The following is a 25,828-nucleotide window of genomic DNA, read 5'->3' as shown; positions in this document are numbered from 1 at the left end:
TTCTGCTTTTCAAAATGCAAGTAGCAGAGGGCTGAAATTAAATAATCCTGTGGCAGGTGTATAACAAGGTATTTTTACACAATTCATGGGGAAAATGTGGGACTCCTTACTATGGTCTATGAAAACTCCAAAAAGTTGAGAGTTCAGAAATCTGATCAGAGAAATTATTGGAAGAAAATCTATTGGCTTATTTAAACAGAAATTTTATTTCTGGAGCAAGAAATTCCTGTGTCACAAGTAATGAGAGGTTGTGACACTATAATGGAAAAATTACTATATGCCTAGCCTAGTATATGATATAGTTTTTGTAGATACTTGGTCTCTGGTCACTGAGTTTGAAGTGCTGAGATACTTCGTGTAATGAAGATCCAACAAACTTATTACATAAAGAAAACTCAGACTACTAGGAAATTGTTTCTTACACTTATTTACCTGCCTTTCAGTTTCCTCCTCTAAAATAGTCCTTTGTGATTAGAGTTCCATCTCCTATATTACTGTAAAATTCTGGCCTTTGTTCTTAACTGTGTTATTTATACGTTAAAGCAGAGGTCTTATTGGATGAAGAGCTGCATAATAAATCAAGTAGAAGCTTGGGGGAAGGCAATTAGGATGCACTTAAATGGTTGTAAAACAATTCATTATGGTCTGTGTGGTGCCTCCTTTAGCAATTGAGGTTTTGGGTTTTATCATTGCACAAAAAAGATCTTAAATCATTAATGACAGCTAAAACCCTGTGGGAGTCCAGTCACAAACTAGAACAATTTTCTTACACTATTTGAGTTATTTAGAGAAGAAAAGGGGACAAATATTGACAGATCTGGTTAAAACATCCTAGCTGTACAAATCCTGGTATCAGAAATTGCCTTTACAACCAAAGGGAGCTTTTTCTTGTAAGGACTTGAAAAAAATAAATTGGATTAGAAAAGTTTTAAAAGCTTTTAAAGCACAATTCTTGTCCTGTAACTTGTGCACTTTTGAAGACAAGAAAACGGTAACAAATAGTACAACTTGTCTTGATTTTCTTAAGGAAGCACAAAACCTTAAAGAATATATGGACTGTCTTTGCTTGAAAATTTAACAAACTTCAGGCTACCAAAACTGAAAAGCAACAGGACTTATATGGCTATTGTTAGGGAGTCTGGCTATCGATTTTTCCAGCCTTGACACCTTAAATTCATGTACATGTGTAATGTGATGGTGTTCTGCATTTTTCCACCTACTTAGCAACACTGTGCTGTTGCAAATTATGGTATTTCCTGAGAAATTTTTGTTCTTTGCAGTAACTCATTAGGTTTAGAAGGGTTTTGCTTGCTATAAATTGAAATTTATATGGGAAAATGCACTTATCAAGGGAACAAAGTAAGGTTTGAGTTAAAACCATACTTCTTTATACATTTGACTGTGCTTATTTATAAAATATAGTCAATGGGCATTTCAGTCTTACCAATAATTAGGTAGATTCTACAGGAAGCCTTTGCTCAAGCTTCATTAATACATCTTACTCTATAATAGATATTGTTATAATTTCCTGCAATATACATATATTTTTTATTAGGAAAAATTCTGCTTGGCTCTTCCTCACATACTGTTGGCTTTTACCTAGTTACGTCACATGCACAGAACTAAACGAAACTCTATATCACCTGTCCAATATTGTCCCTAAAGAGTTACTGTTCTGAAATGATTGAGGGCTTTTCTCTGTGCCAAACATTAGGTTGTTTTCTCCCATGTTAACTTTTTTGGGAAGAGGACTGCATAGTAAGTAGTTAATGCATTTGGTGTCTAATTAAAAATGAAAGATTGATGAAAATGAGCATGTTGAAATTGAATGTAGAGCTTCCAAAGGTGATGATAAACATTGCCACTGGAAAATTTCAGAATATTGATACCAACTAAAAATATTACTACAAATCTCAAAATTCTTCAAGTAAGCAAGCTGCAAGGTGTTGGGAATTAAGCACACTGTTCTTCCCATTAAGCTCATGCTTTTCAGCAATATAAAGCTGAGGGTAATATCAGTGTTGTCCATGTCTCACATCAATGTTATTTGAGATAATTTGTACCTGACATTGTGGTTTGCCTGGGCTGCCACTCTGCCATTAATTATTAATGTTACAACTATTGGTATCTGTTGGAAAATGGCACTGTCATAACTAAGTTCATTGGAATTGTTTTACTTTTAAATATAGCATAGACATGATTTAGTTTCCAGGCTTTTCAGAGTTTTAGAGTGTTTTGTGACAAGAGGGAAATTAAACATTTCAAAGTGGAAGCAGTGAAGGACTCTAAAGAAAACCAAAACTTAAGAGAAAGGTAAACATGAGAGTGGGACACTTCAAAAAAGAATTATTTGATTTTAGAAGTTAAAATAGTAATAGATAGCTTAATCTTAATATAGAAATATAAGTAATTCCTTTTCTTGTCAAACAACAGTGCAGTCATAAAAAAAAAAACAAAACTGGGTTTATGACAAGTGGTATTTAGCAAGGTAAGAGAATTGAACATGTTTGCATTAAAGAGAGCTCCTGAATAGTAAAGAAAAATAGGTAACACCCTCAGAGAGCAACAACTTTGCCTCCCTGTTTGTACCTCATGGGAAAGAAGGGGACAGTAAGAGAGCCTACAGACTATTTGTTTTTGATTTACAGACTAAGGGTCAAAAGATGATTCCTGCTTAGAAGAAGATACTGGGCTAGTATGTGGGGCTAATGGGCTTTGTCCTGATGTGGCTATTTTTGTGATCTTAGCCAAAATGTGTAGGTACCACATGTGCCATAATCATGTCGTGTTTTTCTTCTTGATTTGCTGTGTCCTTGATGTACGTAGGAACAATCCCACAGACTATTCTGAAATATACCCCATCATTTTCCAATATGAAAATTCCATTGGGTGTATTGTTGCAATTCATTCTAGTCACAGAATGCATCTGTGAGTTAACATACAAAATAAAAATTGCTTTGACAAGTATGTTTGAATAATAACAAATGAATAATATAAACAAACAAATGAACAAAATTTAACAACAATTTTTCTGAGTTACTGGCAGCTTCTGTTGACTGAAATTGTCTATTAGTATTTAGTTGCAAATATATTCTGTTTGCTCCTGTATATGAAATTCAGGAAACAGGTGTGTGTGCATTGAGGGATTTTTCGGTTGTTTTCTTTTAAAAACAGATACTGCTGTTTGCACAAACATGTTGTGTGATACTGTTTGCTGTGCCATTCAAATTAGATTTAAATCAATGTGTAATTGTTGAAAGTTTAATGTTTCTTAGAGTTTCAGCTTTTTGGTGATGTTCTCTGATAGCTATGTTAAACCTCTGCAAGGTTTGCTTTACAGTGATAATATATCATTCAAATTCCTAAAAAAGAAAAACCCCAGAAATATACATACAGTTTGTGACTCTTGAGAAATAAGGGATGCTGCTGACCTATTAGACTCGGCTGTGCAAGTTTCAGCAGTGCAAGAGCATAGTCTTATTAGAAGCGGCTACAGAAGTAATTGCAAAAAATATTTATTTTTTCAGAGAATATTTTCTTTGTGACTTTGGTAACTCTCAGTTATTCCAATTTCTTTTTCCTGTCTTCTGGCTTGGAAACAAAGAAGATACCTTAAAGCAAAAACAACAACGAAAAAATAAAGCACAATTCCAAAACATCACCAACTAACTTGTTTCGAAATATACGTGGTTATTGAAGCCAGGATATTAGAAGCATGAGCTTGTACTGTACTAGCATCTGTACCTTGATCTTAAAGTTATTTTTGAAAGTGAGAGAAGGCAGACAAGAATGGGCTATGAAGTATTAAAAGAAAAATGGACCAGTAATATCTGTTTAGTAATGCTATTTTTCATGCTCTTTAAGCTGTGCTAATTTATCAACTTCTTTATAGTCCATAGAAATCCAAATTGAATTTTTACTTTCAGACATGGGGAAAACCTAAGCTGCTTGGTTTTATTTATTAAAATATATTGTCAATAACTGTTCCCTTTTCTGAGTTGCGGAAGTCCCTTATCCAAGTGGCTGATCTCTTTTGTGATTAAAATCTGAAGTAATTTATAAGAGAAACTGAACTAGATAAACTGAAAACAAATTAGTTCCGCATTTGAGAATGGTTTTAATTTTACTTCACTGAAAATAAACCCACAAGTTTTCTTTCTTAGGGTCACCATCTTGAGCTAAAAGCTCATATTCTGCTTTGGCCAAAAATGGCTTAGTGGAGATCGAAATAACAAATAGGAAGAGTGTCTCCTTCCAGTGACACAGGAGCAATAGACCAGGAGGAGGACTTCTAGCTTTGTGTTTTGGATTAGCTACTTCCATCAGTCTTCATTTCTGTCAGAAGGGATTGAATTACTTTACGAATTCTTCTAAGTGGGTGAGATTTGTCCTGTGTCACACTTTAAAAGTCTCTTTATTTACACTCCTTCTAAGGTGGCACTTTTTATTTCAAGGAGACTGAGTCCTGCGCTAAAGAAGCTTCTACAAAGGCAGGCATTTGAACTTTATCAGACCAATTCCTGTCCTACCCCAAAATAGTACTTTTAACAGTTAGGGAAAAAACAGCTTAAGAAATTTGTGCCGAATAGCCCATTTTGGGTTTTTTTTGGTGTGGGTTTTGTTGGTGGTGGGGGGGCGGGTGGGTTTGGTTTGGTATGTTTTTTTTGTGCTTTGTGGTTTTTGATTTGGTTTTTTTTTTCTTTTTTCTCTTTAAGCCTCCACAATACTTAGAAAAGGTCTGACATTGTCAAAAATGTGTTTAAGACAGCAGGGGAGAGCAGGAATTGAAATTTTCTCCTAGCAAACTATTAAATCGAACTATTAACTCTGAGTTATACAGCCTTGTGGTCTATCTGAGTGTAACTGATACTTGTGTCAGTAAATCATATGTATATGCAGTTGATCTACCACTGGAGTTCATCTGCCTACAGGAGTATCCTCCCTCAAAAGGAAAATGTAAGAAAATAAAGGTAAATCACTGAGGTATTTTTAAGCTTGTATAATTACAAGCTCATTCTTGAAAACACTAAAAGCTGACCATATGAATTCATTCGTATTGTCTCAGCAAGTATAAAAACCATTTAAATTCGTTTCACAGATTACTTTAAAATGGTCAATAAACTTTCTGGGTAGCGTTCCCTTAGTGAAAAACTGCTGTGTATGTGCAATACATTATTCAGGGTAAAAACATTTTTGAAGTTAAAAGGAAGGAAGGCTCATTTAAAAGGGGTATGTTAATGTGCAGAATTACATCCTGTTGTAATGATTCACATGAGAATCAGTCTTTTTAGTGCTGTCATTTGGTTATAAGCCATATTGTGAGCACATTGGTTAAGATTTATCTGACATAACTTTAGATGTTCCTGTCTGAACTAGTTGTCATTTTATAGTCAGTAAAAAGTACTACATTCCCTGAAAAAGATTTATTTTATTGCATCTAAAACCACTGAGATGAATCACTTCCCTGAAGCATCTTTTACTTTCCAATGATGGTAAAGAGAATTGTGAAAATTAGCCCAGATACACATAGCTGTAATTCAAATCTCTAAGGACCTCCATTCACCAATTTAAATGTTCCATTTAAAAATAAATAAATAATGTGTACCAGTTATGAAACATACCTTCTTGAGTTTTTTTTAGCTTTGATTTTCTCTGTAGTTATATTGATATATTTAGGTTAACAAGTGCATATGATCAGCACACATTTCTGTCACCGAACAGTTTAATATATTCCATTTAGCATTCTAAATACTTTTGCCTAAAGAAATCTTCTTTCATGAAGCTGAAGAAGAATCTTTTTAAAAATCTGAATTAATTGTTTAGAAATTTAATTGTTTAGTTAATGACCAGAAAATAATAATTGTTTTTTCCTGCCTGGGTCCCCCACTGCTTTTCTCAGACAGCTGTTTTAATGCTTATGCTGTTGCCTTGTCTTTATAAAAGAAAGAGTAGCAGTCTGATTCCACATATTTTGAATTCTTACTGGTGATTATAAAATCAATTCAGTGTTGTTTTGTAGAAAAGATGTTCCAGTTTTGACAAAAATTATTCTTCAATGTTACATGATGACTTTAATTATCAAGAGTTAAATATTTACTAATATTCTCTTCAAAACAACTAATTGATTTGGGATTTTAAGAGATTTTCAGTCCTATTCCAGTAGGTTATTCTCAGCTTCTTTCCTGTGGAAACGTATGCCAAGTCATGCCAAATCAGCTGTTTTGCAATGCCTAAATCTCCCTGATGAGCATCAGGGAGAGGAAGAGAATTATTAATTGTGTTTCCAAACTGCTTACCTCCTACATACCTACAAGGAAAGATTTTTTTAATTTTGGTTGTATATGTATATATTTGAACCTCAAATGCTTCAGTCCAGAGCAAATGAGGGTTGTTGTCATGTTGACTGTGATATGCACTCATTTATTTTTGCCTTTAGAAAAAGCAGGGTAAATGTGATAGTAGTTAATTAGGAGACAGAATGTAGGAGTGACTTGGTGCATATTGAGCTTGGATGTGGTTAGGGCTGTAAAAATTACACTAGTATGATATTGAATTTTACAGCGGCACTGTCTGTCTAGTATTGGAATTCATATTCTTGATTTTTTTTTTTTTTTAATAAATGCAGATAGGACTCAGACTTGAAGGAAGCTAGAAAACGCTTCTTTGACAGCAATGAACCACAAATGTAAATATTTAAATGCTTGGAGAGTTTGGTTTATATAGTTCTAAGATACTTTCTTTAATCATTGCTTTCTACAGTGCTCCTGAGGGAGGGAAGTGGAGAGGGAAGTTTTGAGCTCTTCTCCTTGGTATCCAGTGCCAGGATGCATGGGAATGGTTCAAAGCTGCATCATGAGAGTTTAAAAGTGGATGTTAGGAAGTATTTCTTTGTGAAGAAGGTGGTCAAACACTGGAACAGGCTTTCTCAATAGATATTTGATGCCCCATGCCTGTCACTGTTTAAGAGGCATTTGGATAATGCTGTTATCAACATGCTTTAACTTTCAGACAGCCCTGGAGTGGTCAGGCACTTGGACCAAGTGCTTCTTGTAGGTCCCTTCCAGCTGAAATATTCTATTCAGTGTGAGTTTTAATCCATTCTTCCGAACTTGATTTGAATAATATGATACTAAAAAATTCCAATCTTCACAAGTTAAAAATTTAATTATATATGTTCAGCAGCATGTATTTTACTGCATTTCAAGATCTAGAAAGAATATACTGTGTGAAATATGTAGACAACTTCTCTTGTTTGGAGGAGTATTTGTTCTCTGTTATAGATCAAAAGGCCATAAAAGACCAGCCTAAGTTCTGCAGAGGTGTGGCAACTTAGGAAGAAACACTTTTATTGCATAATATGATGAATGGTAGAGACTTACTGAGGAATGTCTACAGTATTCAGAAAAATGGAGATTCTGAGTAAAGCAGCTGCCTTTGAGAATGGTGGTATAGGTTAAGGTCGGTTCTTGGAGCAATTTCAAGAGAGCATCAACCTGTTATTACAAACAATCTCAGCATGGGGAATATAGCTTAACTTGCTTATTACTGGAAGTTCAGTACCACTTTGTGAGGAGTTGTGTTTGTTGACCACAGTCAACAAACCTGGAACCATGATCTGAGCATTAGTTTGGTGCTTTGTTTCTTACAGCTGTGCTGCGAAAGATGCAGAATAGGACAAAGTACAAGCAATACTTCAGGATACTTAATCACAGTGAAAGCATGGTCTTTACTGAATATTATATATTCCCTTGAAGAATGCAAAGACAGTGTTTGACACAAAAAAAGATTGTATTTGAGATTTATAGGAGGAACACTGATTTACAGTATGGTATACTGGGTTCTGTAAGGATTTCTTTTGAAGTGTTCATATTATACTGCAGCTAAAATTTGTCTTATTACATGCTATATTAAAAGTAAGCTACTTTATGAAAGTGTGATTTAACTTTTTGCTACGTGGTGTTGCATCCACAGTGTTATTCCACTTAGAAAGTTGTAAATTCATTATGAATATTTAATTGCTTATTGGCAGTTTTTAATATGGCATTATTAACACTTTGAAGTAGCACCCTCAGGGACTCCAAGATCTCTTTTCTGGATGAAAATAGCAGACTTTGGAGAGTGTTGTCTTGTACATGTGAGGAAAACGATAATAATGTAGTATTACTTTGCATTTACTAATTTTCAGTTTTTAAGCATTGTTGCCTGGACCGTTGATAGAAAAATCTTTGCAGCTCTTAGTAGTTGGCACTTTTTAACTGTGTTTAATGATTTCTGGCTCTTTGGCAAACTTTATCCTTTCATTAGTGTCAGCATGTTGCCAGCTCATTGTCATGGTGGTTCTCCGCTGGTTACCTCCCTGTGTTGTGAAGACTAATTATTCCTCTCTACCTACTGTCTTCCTTGGGAAATGCAGGTGCAGAAATGTTGTTAGAGGATAGTTTATCGTAGTGAATGTTCTACTTTTATTGGTTGAATTCCATTTGATTGTGCACATTTTAAAGCAGGGATGCCTTCTTTATATGACTTCTTGAGCACAAATTCATGATGTTCATTTATTTCTGTATACTGACTTCATTTTTGTTTAGTTTTTCCTTGTCATCTTAGACTTCTTATTATCAAGACTGTTAATATTTTTAATTCATGATGATTTTTAGGATGACTAAAGAAGTCACTTCCCCCCGCCTTTCTAAATTTTTGCCATCATCGTCAATTAGTTCATTAATTTGTTTCCTTTATTAAGGAAGTTAATTTTAATGATAATTATTATAATTTTTACTGTCTGAAATATGCTTAAACTCAAGGCCAAATAGGAACATTTTGATGTTTTCTTTGGTGAAATAAGCAGTTACCCTGATGTGCTATAAATTTCTTGTTGCCGATTGTACAAGTAAAATAATTGTAGCACCTGCTGGTTAGTCTGCAGCCCAGAAGAACGTTCTCCATAAAACCAGTTTCATTAGCATTCAGTGTATTTTTTGATGCAGATTTTCTGAAATGTTTCATAGAAAGAGACATCTTGGTTTTAATAGTACTGAAATATCCTGTCACTTTAGACTGATATGGGAGCTTCATTTCAGTCTCTTAAATGTTACATATTAGTATATTGATTTACTTTAGAAAGCAGATAAAGTTTGAATTATTCTAGTCTGCAGTGAATTATTACCATCTGTTTTACTATATCAGTTTATTAATTTAAATTAACTAGAGTTTTACAATGAATAGTGTTTGTGGAAAGGGGATAAATCTCTATTGCACCCCTTCATTCCAACCGAGGCATTACTAGATTTGTCCTTGTTTTTAAGTCCATCTTACCAAACAAATGGTGGGATTCATCTCACCTAAATTAGGTATCTGAAAGTAGTATATCTAAGTATTATGTCAGAATTTTTGAGGTTTAAACAAAAGTCTGGAGGTTCTCTGATCCAACCCTTCTGCAAAAGCCAGGCCAACTAAGGCCAGTTGTCCAGATTGGTGACCACATGGCTTTTGAATGTATCCAGTGATGAAGACTCCACAAATACAATTTTTCATCCTAGATTTCCTCCATGGAAAGAAATGGAAGAAAGTAGACACTTCTAGGAGGTGTTTAATTTCATTTTAGGATAAGCATCTATCCTAAGAGTTCAATTGAATGTCTTCTATAGGTGGCTGTTTTACTCTTGTGTTTTTAACATATTCTCAGTGAGGTGAAGAGATATCTGAAAGTGCAGCAACCCAGATTGCTGATGAAGTATGCACAAGTTGCTGCTGTTTTCAGAAATAAAAACTCCACCTTGGTTTCTTGAAAAGAGAGTAAAAACTCTATGAAAATATTTCATGATTCTAAAGAATGATCATAGAAATATGGTCTGCATATTTCTATGCTGTGCTTCTAATCTTGAAGTTTTTTTGTCTTCCTTTTGTACACATTATTTGTTTACCAAGTATGCAAATATATGATATGCAGTCACAAGTTTTAAATAAAAGTACTAATTATAATTAGGATAATAGTTTTATTTGAATGTAATTAAATGTCTCAGGAGAACTAAGGAAGTAGTCAGTTTATATATTTAGCATATTAGAAGCTTTTATGTTAGAAAATTATAAATTGGTTATTAGCAATTAATTGATAGAGGAAAAAGTAATTTGAAAGTGAATGAAAAGTATGAATTAGGGTGGAAGCCAAAACTAGTCCTTGCTTACTTGTATTAATTGTCTGAAGATTCAGTATAAAAGAAGTCTTTGAATATTTGGATAGGTTTAGCCATCAAAAAAGAGTTTGCATAGTATTTAAACTTGCTTATTTTTTGGAGTTTAATTTGAAGGCAATACCAACTGCTTTTGAATAGGCCATAGAATTCCCTTCTATTAAAAATGACTGTTGAAATTATGCACTTCTAAGAGATAATTTTTTAATATCTTTAATACATGTTATTGAAATTTTAATTATATAACTCCATGAAACAAATAGAACAAAAAGTCTTAGAATATTTTAGGATTAATTTATTCCTTTATTTTATGTAAAATATTTACAGTTACTGAAATTAGTGTTACTGACAGGCTGAGAAAGCTGGATTTGTTCAGTCTGAAGAAGAGAAGGCTCCAGGAAGACCTTATAGCATCTTCCAGTACCTAAATGGGACCTAAAAAGGAACTGGACAGGGAGTTTTTACAAGGGCATGTACTGATAGGCTGAGGCAGGGAAGGCCTTAAACTGAAGGAGGGAAGGTCTAGATTAGATATTAGGAAGAAGTTCTTTACTGGGGGAGTGATAAAGCACTGGAATGGGTTGCCCAGAGAGATTGACCAAGGCTGGATGGGGCTTAGAGTAGCCTGGTCAAGTGGAAGGTTACCTGCCCGTGGCAGTGAGGTTGGAGCTAGATGTTGCCTTCCAACCCAAGCTGTTTTGTGATTCCATGATTCCATGAAATTTCACACTGCTGGTTTCAAAATTCTTGCAAGGTACTAGGATAAAGTGGGATGCATGAGAGTCAGGCTGTGTTTCCTTCAGAATTGAAAGATGTTTGTGCCATTAAAAGGGGACTGGTTTTTTAAACTAAATTTCATATTCAATTCAGTAGCTTGTCTTGAGTTCAGCTTTTTAAGTTACACAAATGACTGATAAAAATTGAATTCCATTCATGAAGATATATTTGGTCTTGACTGTATCTTATGCTGGTTTGCTTTTCCCTCCCTCCTAATACATCCCTGGTAGTTGTGCTATTTAATTGAAGCTCAGGACTTTGGGTAGTGTTTTGCCAATATCTGGGTAGACAGGAGTCAGGCTGTAATTTCATCAGTGCTGCTGTTAACTCACTTCTCATGTGAGTGCTTGTTCCTCTTCTGGTGCAGTCTCTCCCTTGCACCAGCAGTAGGTTTCCTTGACAAGACAATGAGCTGATCTGTGGTATAGTAATATAAGTTTTCTATGTCTGTGTTGGTCCAGAGCAGATCACTGATTCTTTTTCTGGGCATAACTGCATGACTGTTTGGATGGGACAATGGAAAGGGCAGTAAGGTCTTCCAAACACGTAACTAAGGGCAAATGTTGGCTTATATCAGGAGGGAAAGCTGTTAGTTTTAGTGTCTTTTTAATTTTGAGTAGGCAGATTTCAGAGAATGGTGGAAAAGCCTCAATGGCTTTTTGAGCTTTTCAGATTCTGCACTGCATCTGTCTGGGGCAGGCTACCATTTCAATTACTTCATAGGAAGGAATACTTCAAATATATTTTTATTTTATTTTATTGAGATGCTGTATTGAGAGCACTGTGACAAAATTGCAGGTAGTGTTTCATACTAGTGTGTATATTTTTTACAATCTTTGTTTTGCATAGTGTGATTGTCAATTCGCTCTTACAGAGCGTAGCTGTGAGTTTCTCTTACCAAAATTTTCTAATAATGTAAAATGTAGTCTGTATTGGTCACAATGAAGGTATGAGAGACACCAAACTATGTATTTCACACTGTAATGCTGTTCTTGTTTTCTTTTTTAGCTGGTTGGTGGCGAATTTGATCTAGAGATGAACTTTATAATCCAGGATGCGGAGAGCATTACATGCATGTCAGAGCTTTTGGAGCACTGTGATGTAACGTGCCAAGCAGAAATCTGGAGTATGTTCACTGCAATTCTCCGTAAAAGTGTCCGTAATTTACAGACTAGCACGGAAGTTGGCTTAATTGAACAGGTACTGCTGAAGATGAGTACTGTGGACGACATGATTGCAGGTATAAATTGCCAACTGATAAAATAATTATTGCATTTTTAAGCTGTCAATGTTTTGTGATTATGGAAGGGTGTGGAATGTTTTGGTTTTTCCTTAAAGTGATGTTTTCATTAGTACTGCCATTGACTCAGAAGTACTATTTTATTAATTTCAGGAAAATGATAAAAATATATTCTTACTTAGAAATCTATGTAGATACATTGTGTAAAATAACTGTTAGTTCATCGGAGAAGATATTGTTATCTTAGTGATGAAAAATAAATTTTTAACATAATTAAAAACAGTATGTTAGACTTTTTAACTAGTAGGGAATATTTTAGTATTTAAATACATTGGCCATTTTTAATTATGATGTCAGGATTTCTAGAAACATTTTAAACATAACCTCATCTAACAGCATAATAGATATTATTAATAGGTTTGAATGCTGAACATACGGATTATGTTAAAAAATCATTCCATAATGTATACCTTTGACACCTATATTTTCATTTTTTCTACTTGGGGGGTTTGCATCTTATAACTTTTTGCAGCATTAAAGAAATAGCATGCTTTGTTTGTTTGCTGAAAATAAATGATGAAGTTATTGCCCAGTTAAAGTTTTTATTGTATATGTATTTGAAGGAGTTCATGATATTCCACAATATATCCTCTCAGTAACAGGGTACAGGTTATAATCCTGATTACATAGATAAAGAACAGGTTTGCTTGTCATATTTAAATATGGCACCTGAAGAGATACATACAATTACTATTTATTTTCCCTGAGGAAACTTAAGCAGTTTCTTTCAACACAGTGTGAAAGCAGTTCTTAATTTTTATATGGTTTGTGACTGATAGTAGGATACTTATATTGTGAGGCATTTTTGAAGGACTGAAGCGGTTTACCTTCCATAATTCTAATGGTTTAGTTGATAATCTGATTCCTGACACATATACAGGTTTTGTGGAATAGTAAATTAGCAAGGATTGCAGATGAGAAGCAAGAAGACTACAACAATAGGATGAAATCTGGATTATTGAGGAATTATTTTGTCCTTGCCTTTTTTTTTCCCCAGTATAAATGCATTTTTAATATTAATTATTTAGAAAAGCTACATTCTGTTTTTTCAAAACAAGTCACAATCACCATCTTGTTAAATAGAAATGTATCTGTAAATATTAAAATCCTAAGTGTTGTGCTAAATACTATACTGTGATATTCAGACTGAAGTATAACAGACCAATAGATTCACAAATGATGGTTTCACCAAATATATATCATTTTGAAGTACTTGTAAGTATGTCAGAATAGTGTAAGGGTAAAGATACGATTTTATTCCATGTTAAATATAGCAGAACAGACATTTCTATCTTGAAGTTTTTCAGGGTTTTACTCATGGAAATAATGTTCTTACATGAGTAATCACACCAAAAAAATTCATCCAGTTTAAGGCCCCTAAGTAGTACTTCCAAACATGGCATACAAGACTGTAATGATGTCGCCATAGAGAGATTTTCTTTTTAAAAATGCTTAGGTAACTGTAGAAGTCAAAAATCAAGGGCATAGGATCTGGCTTTCAGAAGCATTTAGGAATTGAAAAATCACTCTGAATTTACAGATATTAATATAAGCCAGGGGTAAGAAATGAAAAAAAAACCCAAAAATCCCTAATGGACCCTCTATCTCATTAATCTTTTTTCTGAGTGTGGTCACACAGTGCTTCAGAATGAGACTTTCTGCAGAAAAAGCTTGCTCTTTGGTATGTTTACATGGATGAAGGGAGCACATATTTCATTTAAAATCAAAACTGAAAATTGGAATTCTAAAGACATTTTAGCTTTGCAGTGTGTTTCAAATTACCTGAATAGTCTTCTATATATGAACTTTTGAAAGCAAAGGAATAAAGTAAGAAATTTTGTGCCAAAATTATTTTTAACATTAAAAAGATGTTTTGAATGAGAGCTGAGTTAGTTTTTACTTCTAGGAAGTTAGTACCACTTCCCAAAACAGTTGCTAATACTCTGTCAGCCCAATGTTTTGAAATTGGCTTTTATAATCTGTAAAGAGTACAGGTTTTCTGGTTTTGGGGTATTTTTGTAGTTTTGATGGTTGGTTGGTTGGTTTGGGGTTTTTTTGTTGTTTTTTTTTTTTTGTTTGGTTGGGTTTTTTGTTGTTTGGGTTTTTTTAAATTTAATTTGCTTCTCTGGGAGCTGGTTGTTTGTTTTTAGGTCATCTCACTTCTTCCTTTGTGAAACACTTTGATTAGACCTAGATAGGTTTTAAATAGACAAGACAAGCATAGTGTCCATTTATGTTCTGACAGCACACCTTCAGGACCACTCTAAGTCTGAAGCCATCCTCTGGTTTTGTGAGTGTAAGACAGCAACAAATAAACACGTACCCAAACTTTTGCAATGAGAAGAAATTTTCTGTCTGTTTAGATGAAGACTATAAGATTCATGGAGTTCTGAGTACTTTAAATATCTCACTTTATGCAATTTTACAGATTCTGTGATAAAGAATAAAAGCTCAATCACTTAGAAAGTCTCAATGGCAATCCAGTTGGGTTCAATTTGCTTTGTAGAAGTATCACCTGTCAAAAGTAATCTTTGTACTGTCATTATCTGTTATATCAGGGATGGTCAGTAATTTTATCAATAGTTAAGGAGAAAATATTTTCACAGATGATTGGTGCTTTTTTGTTTGTTTTTTTTTTTTTTAAAGCTGCACAGGATCTTCCTTGAAGGATGAGGGATTCACTTTTTACAGTTCTGTTTCCAGGTGATGACTAGTGAAGCAGATGATGTGCTCTCAGGGACTCTTTGGGATAATGTGTCTGTAGACCTTTCTGAGATGATAGAACAGTGGATGAGAAAGTAGACTGAACTCATAGAGTGTAGCTATGTCTCACCTAAGTTACATTTTTTTCCCCACAATTCTGTTGTGATGCTGTAGGTAATTGTTCTAAAATTGCTGGGACTGAATTCTTAAGCACTGAAACAGTTCCTAGTTTTCAAGAGACAATGTTGGGTTTTGACTGCTCTGTCATTAATGCACTGTTAACAAGCTTTTCTCTTCCAACTCATTCCATAAGAAAAACTGCAAAATTATCACACTCTATATTTACAACCCATAGAAATTAATTTACATCACCAGCAAGGGTTAAAATTCACAATTTCATGGCCATGGATTGTTAAATGGTTAAGGAGACATGAGGGTAGTTTTCTGAAGTTTTCTTTCAAATGCTGTTTAATAAATCTTCTAAAGTTAATGCCAGACCCTTCATTTTGATATATGTGCATTGTCACTTGAAAGACAGGCAGGCACTTTCACCATTGTATTTTCTTATTAAATGACTGAATTAAGCATTCCTTTAAGGTTGCTGGTTAATTTATAGATCATATGAAAACTGCTTAGTATGAAAGTATTCAGAAGGTGCCATTAAAAGAAATTAGAAATGCATTAAAAATGAGAAACTGCCTGTTTTCTCCTTCTGGACGTAATATTATTTTATACAATCTTGTTTCTGAAATGAGATCATGGATTCCAGTTATATATGTAATCTTACTTAATATTAAAAAAAAAAAAGTAGACATTAAAAAATCCAATTGTAGTATGCTTTCTGACCTTTGTCCATTTATGGATGAGTGGATTATTGGGATTTATAAACCAGATGGGACTGACTCTTTTATGAGATTTCTAATAAGTATGAATAAAGTTATGTAATAGTTCTCTTTAAGTCTTTTATATTGAAACAAGAAACAAACCTTCTTTAGAGGCATTTACAGAAATACCTTTAAATAGCCTTAAGTGCTTCAACTTCCACAGATATTTGCTTTATCTTTACTTGTTACCTACTGGGCTTCAATCTTCCAAGTCATTATTTTACCCAGAGTTACATAATTAGGGAGCTTACATTTGTTTCTCTCCATCAATGTTTAATTCATTACTTATAAATATGTATTTCTAATGCCTGTAGGTTATCCACATAGTCAGTAAAAAATAAGAATTCTTCTGTGCCATAAGGTAGTACAGGGCTCTAACAATGAAACAAAGCACCGCATGTTCAGTGCTTTTTATAATTTGCCAATTCTTCCTGTGTTTTACTGTATTAATTTGCACTTTTTTCATCTATGTTAGAAGATTTTTTTAAATGATCTGATTTTCGCCAGACAACTTTGCTTCTACACAACATTCTTTCTCTGTAAGGGAATCCAAATTTGCAGTACTTTGATCTGAAACAATCTGAAACTACAAAATAAGAATTGAGAAATTCTCAGCCAGAGATTACTGTTCACTTGTGCTTATTTCTTTTTCTGAGCATTCTATGTGTGACTGTTCCCATTTTTGGATCATGTACAATATGTGCAAATAACTGCTAGCTTCACACTGCAGGCTGGAAATACAGTGAAGGAGGCAGGTACTAGAGGAGCTGAGTCATACAATTCACCACCATGAAAGACAAGGCGTTTAGTTTTCTTAGCTGTATTTTCTTTTCTCTAATTCTGTCACAAATCTATGTGGCACTATTTTTAAAGGGAAGATTAAAGAAATGGGAGAAGGAAAAAATCTATTCTTGAAGATTAAGACTATATTCAGAACTTATTGTGAAAATGTCTGCGAAGTTGCAGTGCTTTTCTTTTGCCTTTCCTGATGTGCAGTTTCACTCACCAAACAGTTTACTGTGTCTTCTGTAAATTAAATGATATTTCATTCTTCACACATGCCTTTTGCTTGCTAAGGATCAGAGGCTAGTTTCATAGTGGAAAAAGCTAAGTAGATATTAATGCTTTTGCTCAAAATCACATATATATGGATTTGTAAAGAGAAAATTTGTTTTAAAACAAAATATGAATGTGAAATGTCTTTGGAAAGAATAGTTGCTCCTGAAGGCTTTTCTTTGTCAGCACCTGTAAGAGTCATCCTTTCACTAATGAGCAAGGAGAACATGCAGTCCTGCACTAAGATATAAACTTATATGTAGAAAGTTACGTCTTCTACAAGTTTTAGCAGGGAGGCAGGAGGGAGGCAAGGGAATACTGTAATTGTTGAACAGATAGGGAAAGTTTGTTAATGCTGATTCTGTTGAGTCATACCTCATTTTGAAAACTCTGTACTTCACTGCTTGATCTTTGAATTAAATTCTTATGCCTCATCTGTGAGGATGAACAAATTGGTTTTCCTCCTGGTAGAGGAAATAGTAATTCTTATTTGTACATTTTATTCCAGAAAAAAGGTGTGGAGTATAAGGAAACGTCCACAAACTAAGAAATTCTTAAAATGAACTTCTGGGATTTTAAATAGAAGTTCAAGCTCTACCATTAATTTTAAACCTGATACTCTCTGAAAGGAAGACTCTGTTTAATGTTCTTACTGTAAAAGTTTATGGGTTTTGAGATGTTACAATGAAAACTGTATTCCATAAGTTTTTTAGCAACTTTGGTAACTTATTTTTATTGTGCTCTTTAATTATTTTCTTGCTATGATTTTGGGGTTTTTCTTCCTTTTTTTTTTTTTTTTTATTTTGTTTTGTTTTGTTTTGCTATTGTTTGGTATGATTGCTGGGTTTTTGTTTGATTGGTTTTGTGGGGTTTTTGTTGATTTGGTTTTTTCAGGGGCCAGAGAGAGGTGTTGGTTTTCTTATTTTCCCCCTGGCCTTTCATTCTGGTAAAGACCAGAAACATTATCGCTGTATCAAAAATGTGGGGATGATAAAATTATAGTATAATGTGCTGGGCTTAGGTTAATGTCAAACATCTTTTAGGTCACAATTTTTTGAAAAATACTTTCTTCAGAGGAAGGAAGGAACTCTTATCCTAACAGTATACAGCAGGAAGGAGAAGTTTATAATGTGTGATGAATGTTGTGAAATGGGAAGGATTAATGGTCCGTAAATTTAATAGTTTTTTCAAAGTGTGATGCAAAATTTAAAACTGCACATGTAACTTTTTCATTCCAAAAAAGCTAAAACAGTGAAAACATTAAATCCTTTGTAAAATATTTAAGACAAGTAAGTTTGACTTTTAGAATTTGTGAATACATTTACTTTTAAAAGTATTAATTTTTTCAGCTTTTTTTGTGTCAAAGCAATCAAATTCAGAGTTCAGAATAACTTTATTTTCCTTTGAAGATCTCCTAGTTGATATGTTGGGGGTTCTTGCCAGCTACAGCATCACTGTCAAAGAGTTGAAGCTTTTGTTCAGCATGCTTCGAGGAGAAAATGGAATCTGGGTAAGCTGTGATCAGATAAAGCATTAAGTGTCATTCCATTAGAGCCTGAAGTTCACCTAAACTGTCTCCTGGGACATATAAATTTGAATTAATTTGTTTTCTCATGTTGACTGAACATATGTTTAAGAAGTATTTTTGGTAACTATTTTAAAGTTAATTTGCTCTGTTTGAAAACTGTCCACTTTGCTGTGCAGCCTAGAGAGTACAAAAAAAAGGGTTGTATTCACTTTTGTGTAATTTTCTTTTTTTTGCAGCCAAGACATGCAGTTAAATTATTATCAGTCCTTAATCAGATGCCACAGAGACATGGGCCTGATACCTTTTTCAACTTCCCTGGCTGTAGTGCTGCAGTAAGTTTTCAACCAAAATACTTCAATTTCAGGAACAAATGAACAGCACCTTATTTGCATTTCCCTTATTTGGTTTCAGAAATTCTTGAAATTCTGAATTCTTGAAGAGAGGGAAAATACATATTTGAGTAATGTAGACATTGCTTTCCACACACTTACATGGTAGCCACATGGTTGAAAAGTTGCACTTGTGAGGTCAGATTGTCAAGCAGATTTTGGTCTCGGCAAGTTACTGTAAAAGGGAAACCCGAAAATTCCAAAGTAAAATGCTATTTTATTAGAATAATATAATCAATATTATATAAAGGAGAGAGTTGAGGAAAATCAAGCAGTGAGCTTGGCCATATTATTACAGTTTATACTACCTGCTTAATCATAAATTTTATTATAAAGTTTTCAATTTATCTGAATTCCATCAGCTGTTTCTTTACCATCAAGGCAGTGATTTAAGTGCAGATGTCTGACTTTTCGAGATAACTTACAATGGTGAAATAGTATTCCTTTAGAAACCTCTCCAAGTATGTATTCTCTCTTGCATTCAATGTATGTACTTTCAAAAAAAAATCCCTACAAATAAATTCAAGTATTGTACACAGATTTATAGATTACTGAGAGAGTAAATGCAAATGGTTCATACTGAGAAATAGAGATCTGAAGTACAGTTCCGTTCTGCTATGGAATTGCTTAGGTAGAACTTAGAATCTTCTAACAGAAAATAATCCTGATATTCCTGTTTTCTCATGCCAGTACATGAAGGCTGCTCTACTTGCATTTCATCCATCAATGGCACTGACAATTTTCTTTAAGCACAAACCACTACATCCATTCCTTGTGAACAGACTTGTCAGTGTGGCAGATTGCATTAGGGAAGTAAACCGGATGAAAATCACTGTTTTACACCTGGGTTATTTTTTGCTAGATTACTTCTTTGGTCTTGTTTGATATCCAGCCTCATAAACAGATGTGTCAGCAAAATGCATAGGCTGGATTGTGTAAAGAATTAATTACTAAGTTTTGAAAGGGAAAGTTTCATTTTCTCCTGCTAAATTAAAACCACAGTTAACCTCTCTTACAAGTACACACACCACAAAGACAGCTGTTGCAGAATATGAATGTTTACAGTGACACATACTTCTTTGACATTTTTGGCTTCAGAGACAAAGCCTGATGAAATTGCTGTCTTAAATTTAATTTTGTATCAGAGGTTCAAAAAAGGTTTTGCAGGGGAAGAATTTCAAATATTCCTTCCTGTCCAAAGATGTGCATCAATTACAGGACTTTAACATTCTTGATTGAAATGCAGAGTCTCCTTCCCTGGTTTGGATCCTTCTAGGATCTTGTTTCACATAGCACTCATGATGTTACTGCACAGCTGTAATTCAAGAAATATGAGTTTCAAATTTACACTTCTTTATTAGTGAACGTTTGTCAGAGACTGATGGATTACGCTATGAAGTTCTGGAGAGGATACATCCTCTGAAAGGGACCAAGGGCAGATAATTATAAAATGACCCAAAACCAAAGTCGTTCCATTAGAAGAAAAAGACTGAATGGGACCAAGCTCACTAGCACTGAGTTCAGGTTAGCAGGTGTGATGCACAACGTTGACATCAAACAGAGAAACAGCATAACTTTTAACTAGCATGAGAGACATCAGGTTGGCCCTGTTTAAAGTTAGGTGCATGCTCCTTGTATATCCAAGCCTTCAGTGGCATTTTGAAGGAGCCAAGAGCCTACTGAACCAGTCTATGGATATGCTGCTGAGAGCTGCTTCATTTTCCCAGCTGAAGGGCTCTTCCCAATACTGTGTTACATCTCTACCATCCTGTACAGGTACCATGTTAGTCACTCCATTTGGAGGACTTGTGGTGGTGTTAGTACTACTCCCAGGTGTTGTTCCCATTTGTCATCAAGCAGCTTTTCTGTTTCAGGCAGGAAACTGCCTCTCAGGAGCTCCTTGAAATGTTTCATTTTAGTTTTAACAATGAATCTCTATTTTAGGATCTGTTGATTAATTTGATTTTATATTTATTGATGAGATCAATAATTATTAAAAGCTGAATTTATGGTTTAATTTCTGTACAAGTATTTTTTCTATTTTTGTTCTGTTAATGCTGCCCATTCACAAATTTGATTTTTTTGTCCTCTATTGATAGAATTTACGTAGTTAAAAGTTAAAGTATTTTAAAATAGTTATAAAAATAATGCATTTATTCAACAGCACAATTTGAAGATTTTTTCTCTATTTTGTATTTGGAAGTTAAAGCAGATCTACAGATCTAGAATGACACAGGATTTTAGAAAGGCATTATTTTTAACAGTATTTCCCAAAAAACTAATTTTTTGTTTCTTTTTTTCTCCCCTCCTCCTTCCAGGCAATTGCATTGCCTCCTATTGCTAAGTGGCCTTATCAAAATGGGTTTACTCTTAACACCTGGTTTCGTATGGATCCACTAAACAATATCAATGTAGATAAGGATAAACCCTATCTCTATTGGTAAGTAGCTTTTAATGTTGCAGTTATGGGTTTTTTTGGCTTCCTAACAGCAGTTAATCTTTCTCATTGTTTTTAGTCACTGACATGCTTTCCCCCTGCCCCCGCCGAGTAAATGCAGATTTTAATGGCAGTTCACTGTATACAAACTCTTAGAAAGCCATCTGTCCTTTCTGCTTTGCAATTCATAAATCCATGGATTCAAAACATGTTCCACATAGATAAACCATAAAACCTAGTCTGGTGGTTTCTTTAGGAATTTTAAAATATATTATTTCTTAGAGCTTAAAACTGAGAAGGTTGTCATATTTTCTGTTTTGTGGTAAAGATTCTCAGCTGATGTCAGTACTACAAAATAAATCTGTTAAACTTAAGAGTGGACTGTTTGCACATTAAGAAGGTAGTAGAAAGTAGGTTTATGACTATAAAAATGCCTTACTGATCACCTGTTTCCCAAAAATGTGAAATTTTAATGTGAGTGTAATGCACATAACAGAAACTGAATATGCGAATCTCAGAATCAGAAATCACAGAATATACCGAGTTGGAAGGGACCTATCTGGATTATCGAGTCCAACTCTAAGCCCTGCAGAGGCCACAAGAATCACACCATGTTCCTGAGAGCAGTGTCCAAACTCTTCTTGAACTTTATCAGGCTGATGCTCAGACCACTTCCCTGGGGAACCTGGGCCAGTGCCCAGCCACCCTCTGGGTGAAGAACCTTTTCCAATTATCCCACCTAAACCTCCCCTGCCATGACTTCCAGCCATTCCCTCAGCTCCTGTCACTGGTCACTAGAGGGTTTAGATCAGTACCTAGCCCTCTGCTTCCCCTCACAAGGAAATTGCAGACTGCAATGTGGTCTCCCTTCAGTCTCCTCTTCTCCAGCCCAAGTGACCTCAGCCACTCCTCATACAGCTTCCACTGAAGGCCCTTCACCATCCTCATGGCCCTTCTTTGAGCACTCTCCAATAGTTTAATGTCTTTCTTGTATTGTGGCACCCAAAGCTGCACACAGTACTCGAGGTGAGGCTGCCCCAGTGCAGAGCAGAGCAGGACAATTCCCTCCCTTGCAATGCTGTGCCTGACGCCCCCAGGACAGGGTTGGCCCTCCTGACTGCCAGGGCACTGCTGAGTCATGACCATCTTGTTATCAACCAGGACCCCTGGATCCCTTTCCAAAGCACTGCTCTCCAGCATCTCATTCCCCAGTCTGTCCATAGATCCAGGATTGCCCCATCCCAGTTGCAGGACCCAGCACTTTCCTTTGTTGAACTTCGTATGACTGGTGACTGCCCAGTGCTCTTATTTGTCAGAGTCTCTCTGCAGGCTCTCCCTGCCTTCAAGGGAGTAACAGCTCCTCCCGGTTTTGTACTGTCTGCAAACTTGCTTTTATCCCTTCCAGTCCTTCACCCAAGTCATTTATGAAAAGGTTGACGAGCACAGGACCTAAGATGTAGGACTACAGACCCTGCTAGTGACAGGAACAATGAAAATTCTTATCATTTTTATATAGTGGATTAAACCAAGCTCTAATTAGTCATTCGAAATAGGAAAAATATCCATCTAAACTTGACACAGATTTCAGACATGAGAAGTTTGCATCTCACACAACCACCAACAAGAGAAAGATACCAAAGCAAACATTTATTTTCTTTTAACATACTTTTTGGTTATGCAATATGTTCAGTTTAACTACATGAAAAATGGCCATATAAGTAACTCTAGGCTTTAAGTGTGTGCAGTGCCTCTGTAGTGTAAGGCAGCATCTACACCAGCCCAACCATGATGTGAAAACTGATTCCTAAAACTGGAGACGGGTAGCAAAAATATGCTTTCACATTTGCCAGATGTGAGGGAAAATTGCCACTGTTTTGTAATTAGGTAAATGCTAAATTCTACTTCAAGAGCTGTAAACCAATTAATTTTTTTCTAAAAAAGTAATTGTAGTTATCTCCGAGGATGTTGCTGGGCAGCTGCTGACAGTCTATTAACACTTGTGTATTGGAACAGTATTGTAGCTATCTTACCAATTATAAACTGAGTGTGACAATCCTGGAAGAAAATTAGAAGTCTGACATTTGCATGACCGATAAATAACAACAAGGCAGAGCAGTCAAATACAAAGGGTAAGATTCAAAATTCTGTAGCAGGGATTTTAGTGTAAGCCAACCAACATGATATACCTAGCAGTGGATAATGGATGCCATGCTTTCAGAATGACTAGTTATATATTAGAAAGCAGGAATTACAGCAGGATGTTAAGGGTTATTGTAGGTTGCCAACTGACCATAAAATGCATTTTTATTGCTCTAGCTGAAAGAGCCAACACGATCTTTTAAAGGATAGTCCAAACAGGATAATAAAGGTGATATGATCCCTTCCTGAAATCTTGGCAAAAGCATTACTGGAATGCCATTTACATTGAAGAATTGCTACTTCTTTTAAGAGACCATGAGAAAAATTGGTGCTATTCAGAAAACACTTGGGAGTGAGCTGTCCCCTGGAAAATACATTTTATAATCATTTTTTTTTAATCTGACATCCAAAACTGTACACTGCAAAATAGGAAAGTTCCAACTTTAAGATACACAGTACTATGGTCACTTTAACTATCCCAATTATAAGACACTATAAATAATAATCCTAATCATAATATAATAGATGGAATTGTTTCTTTAAAAATAAGGTGTAGATTCTTTGTCATAAAGACACTGCAAATTTAGATATTTAGGTCTAACCTTAAGCATGCTCAACTGGGAAATCTCCATCCTCTAAATCACTTTACTTGTTCCTGCTAAAAAAGGGGATGGATAACATAACTATTAAGTAAGCCTTGGAATTAGAAATAGTCAATCCAGATGCTAAGACTGATTTTTAGTGGGGTTTTTTCTGTTGTTTTATTTTGTTATTTTTTCAGAGGTCCTTTTTTTCAGATTATGTATCAGGTTCTGTAAAAGAATTAGAAGGTGAACTGAGGCTGGATTGTCATAATTGTTGTTTTTTGGCCAAGTGCGTCCACAAGCATTTAATGGAAGAATGGATAAAACTTCTGAAAGTGCATTTCACATTTAGTTTTACAAATGCAGAGACAGGGAGGAAAAAAAAACCAACCAAAAATCAAGCTGTCTAGTATTTTTAGACCTTCTCTGGGGCACATGATAATCGAGATAATGCAGAACAGTTGCAAAAACATACAGTGGAATTCCAAAGTTAGTAGAAAGCAAATTTCACCCACACCTTTCAGGCAAGAATGAATTAATATCTTATCAATATCAGTACTACGATCATGTGTTAAATTGCTCAGAAAATCCTAAGGTAAAGAAACTGGAATCCCTAAACAGTTCCACCAGTGAATAGAAGAATGCTCTCTTGCTACCGAAGTGTAATAACATTCAGAAGCTGCTTTGAGAGACCAGCTGAAATGAAACATAATTGTAAAGGTTATGTGAATGAACTGTAGGAAAATTGTGTTCCAGCTGCTAAGGGAGGTAATCTAAGGCTTATAAAACTATATGGCTGTTGACAGTGCTGCTTTGTTGTCTCTGTGCATTTCATCTTTGCATGTGGCAAGTTCTGCACATGTGGGTAATTGGTAAGATAATTTCTTTGTAGTATCCTAGAGACCTGTCCTAGCCTACATTACCTTTGGCGAGAGAGAAAATGTGAAGATTAGTGTTATGTCGTATGATGTTGAGGTAAACAGAACATATTTGAATACTCAGTCTCTTAACTACTGTTGTATTAGAATTCTAATTAATTTAGAGGAAAAAAAGTCAAATCTTGGCTAAGTTGCATGTTTATAACATCATTCATTCTATTCCAAGACAAAGAGCCCTGCTAAGAAATTAGTAGCTTTTTCATTAATTCTTTGCTTTCCTGTGTTCATGTGCTGAACTACAAAAGTTACACACATAAGGACAGCTCAGTATTTAAAATTTCAGAAACAGTCTGATTTGACCATAATGGTGATAAAATCAGCCCAGTAACCTGGAGGGATAGGAAAGGTGAAAAAATTTAAGATGTAGACATTTCTTCAAGAGATATTCTTTATTTCAAAATGCTTTCTAGCTCTTGTTCAGAGTAGTAGGATGCATTTTACACATTGGTGATCTTTTTATCAGGTAAAACATCATGATATTTACAATGAATGGCTGTTGGAAATGTAAAATAAAAGATTGTATTTGACATCTATAATCAAATAATACAACATCATTTGTCAGAACGTAGTGAATCTGTGTATTGTTTTAATATCCTTCAGAATGATATTCTGTTAAACAAAATCATTTTAGACTGTGGAGATTACTTACATTGCTGAGAAACAAATTTGACAATGTGAGAGATGCAGTTACCTGCTGAAAACTTCTTTGAATGGCATAAGGCCCTATGGAGATAAATCAGTCTCAAATTATCTCTCAACACATTCAGTTTTGTATTGAAAGAGCTGTATTTTAAGTTTTTTAACTTTCATTTTATTGTGCAAAATTCAGTGCTGTGGTTGTGTATACGGATAATGCAGATTGTATGGGTATATAAGTGATATTCTTCCACGAGGCTTTTCACTGCT

At 34.8% G+C, this 25,828-nt stretch overlaps 1 protein-coding gene across 8 annotated transcripts in view; it reads left to right on the top strand.

Moving 5' to 3' along the window:
• Window positions 1-25,828, top strand: part of NBEA (neurobeachin) — a 470,218-nt gene that overhangs the window by 67,544 nt on the left and 376,846 nt on the right. For all 8 annotated transcript variants that reach the window (XM_085061526.1, XM_085061583.1, XM_085061573.1 and 5 more), the window contains exons 2-5: window positions 11,973-12,204; window positions 18,317-18,417; window positions 18,672-18,767; window positions 21,143-21,264. In XM_085061526.1, coding sequence (XP_084917652.1) covers window positions 11,973-12,204; window positions 18,317-18,417; window positions 18,672-18,767; window positions 21,143-21,264 — 551 coding nt within the window. The remainder of the gene's footprint in view (window positions 1-11,972; window positions 12,205-18,316; window positions 18,418-18,671; window positions 18,768-21,142; window positions 21,265-25,828) is intronic.

This window comes from Lichenostomus cassidix, chromosome 1 (assembly GCF_008360975.1).
Source record: "Lichenostomus cassidix isolate B80296 chromosome 1, HeHo_3.0, whole genome shotgun sequence".
NCBI lineage: Eukaryota > Metazoa > Chordata > Aves > Passeriformes > Meliphagidae > Lichenostomus > Lichenostomus cassidix.
Note: the sequence above shows the minus strand (reverse complement) of the source record. Positions and strands in the feature narration are given on the sequence as shown.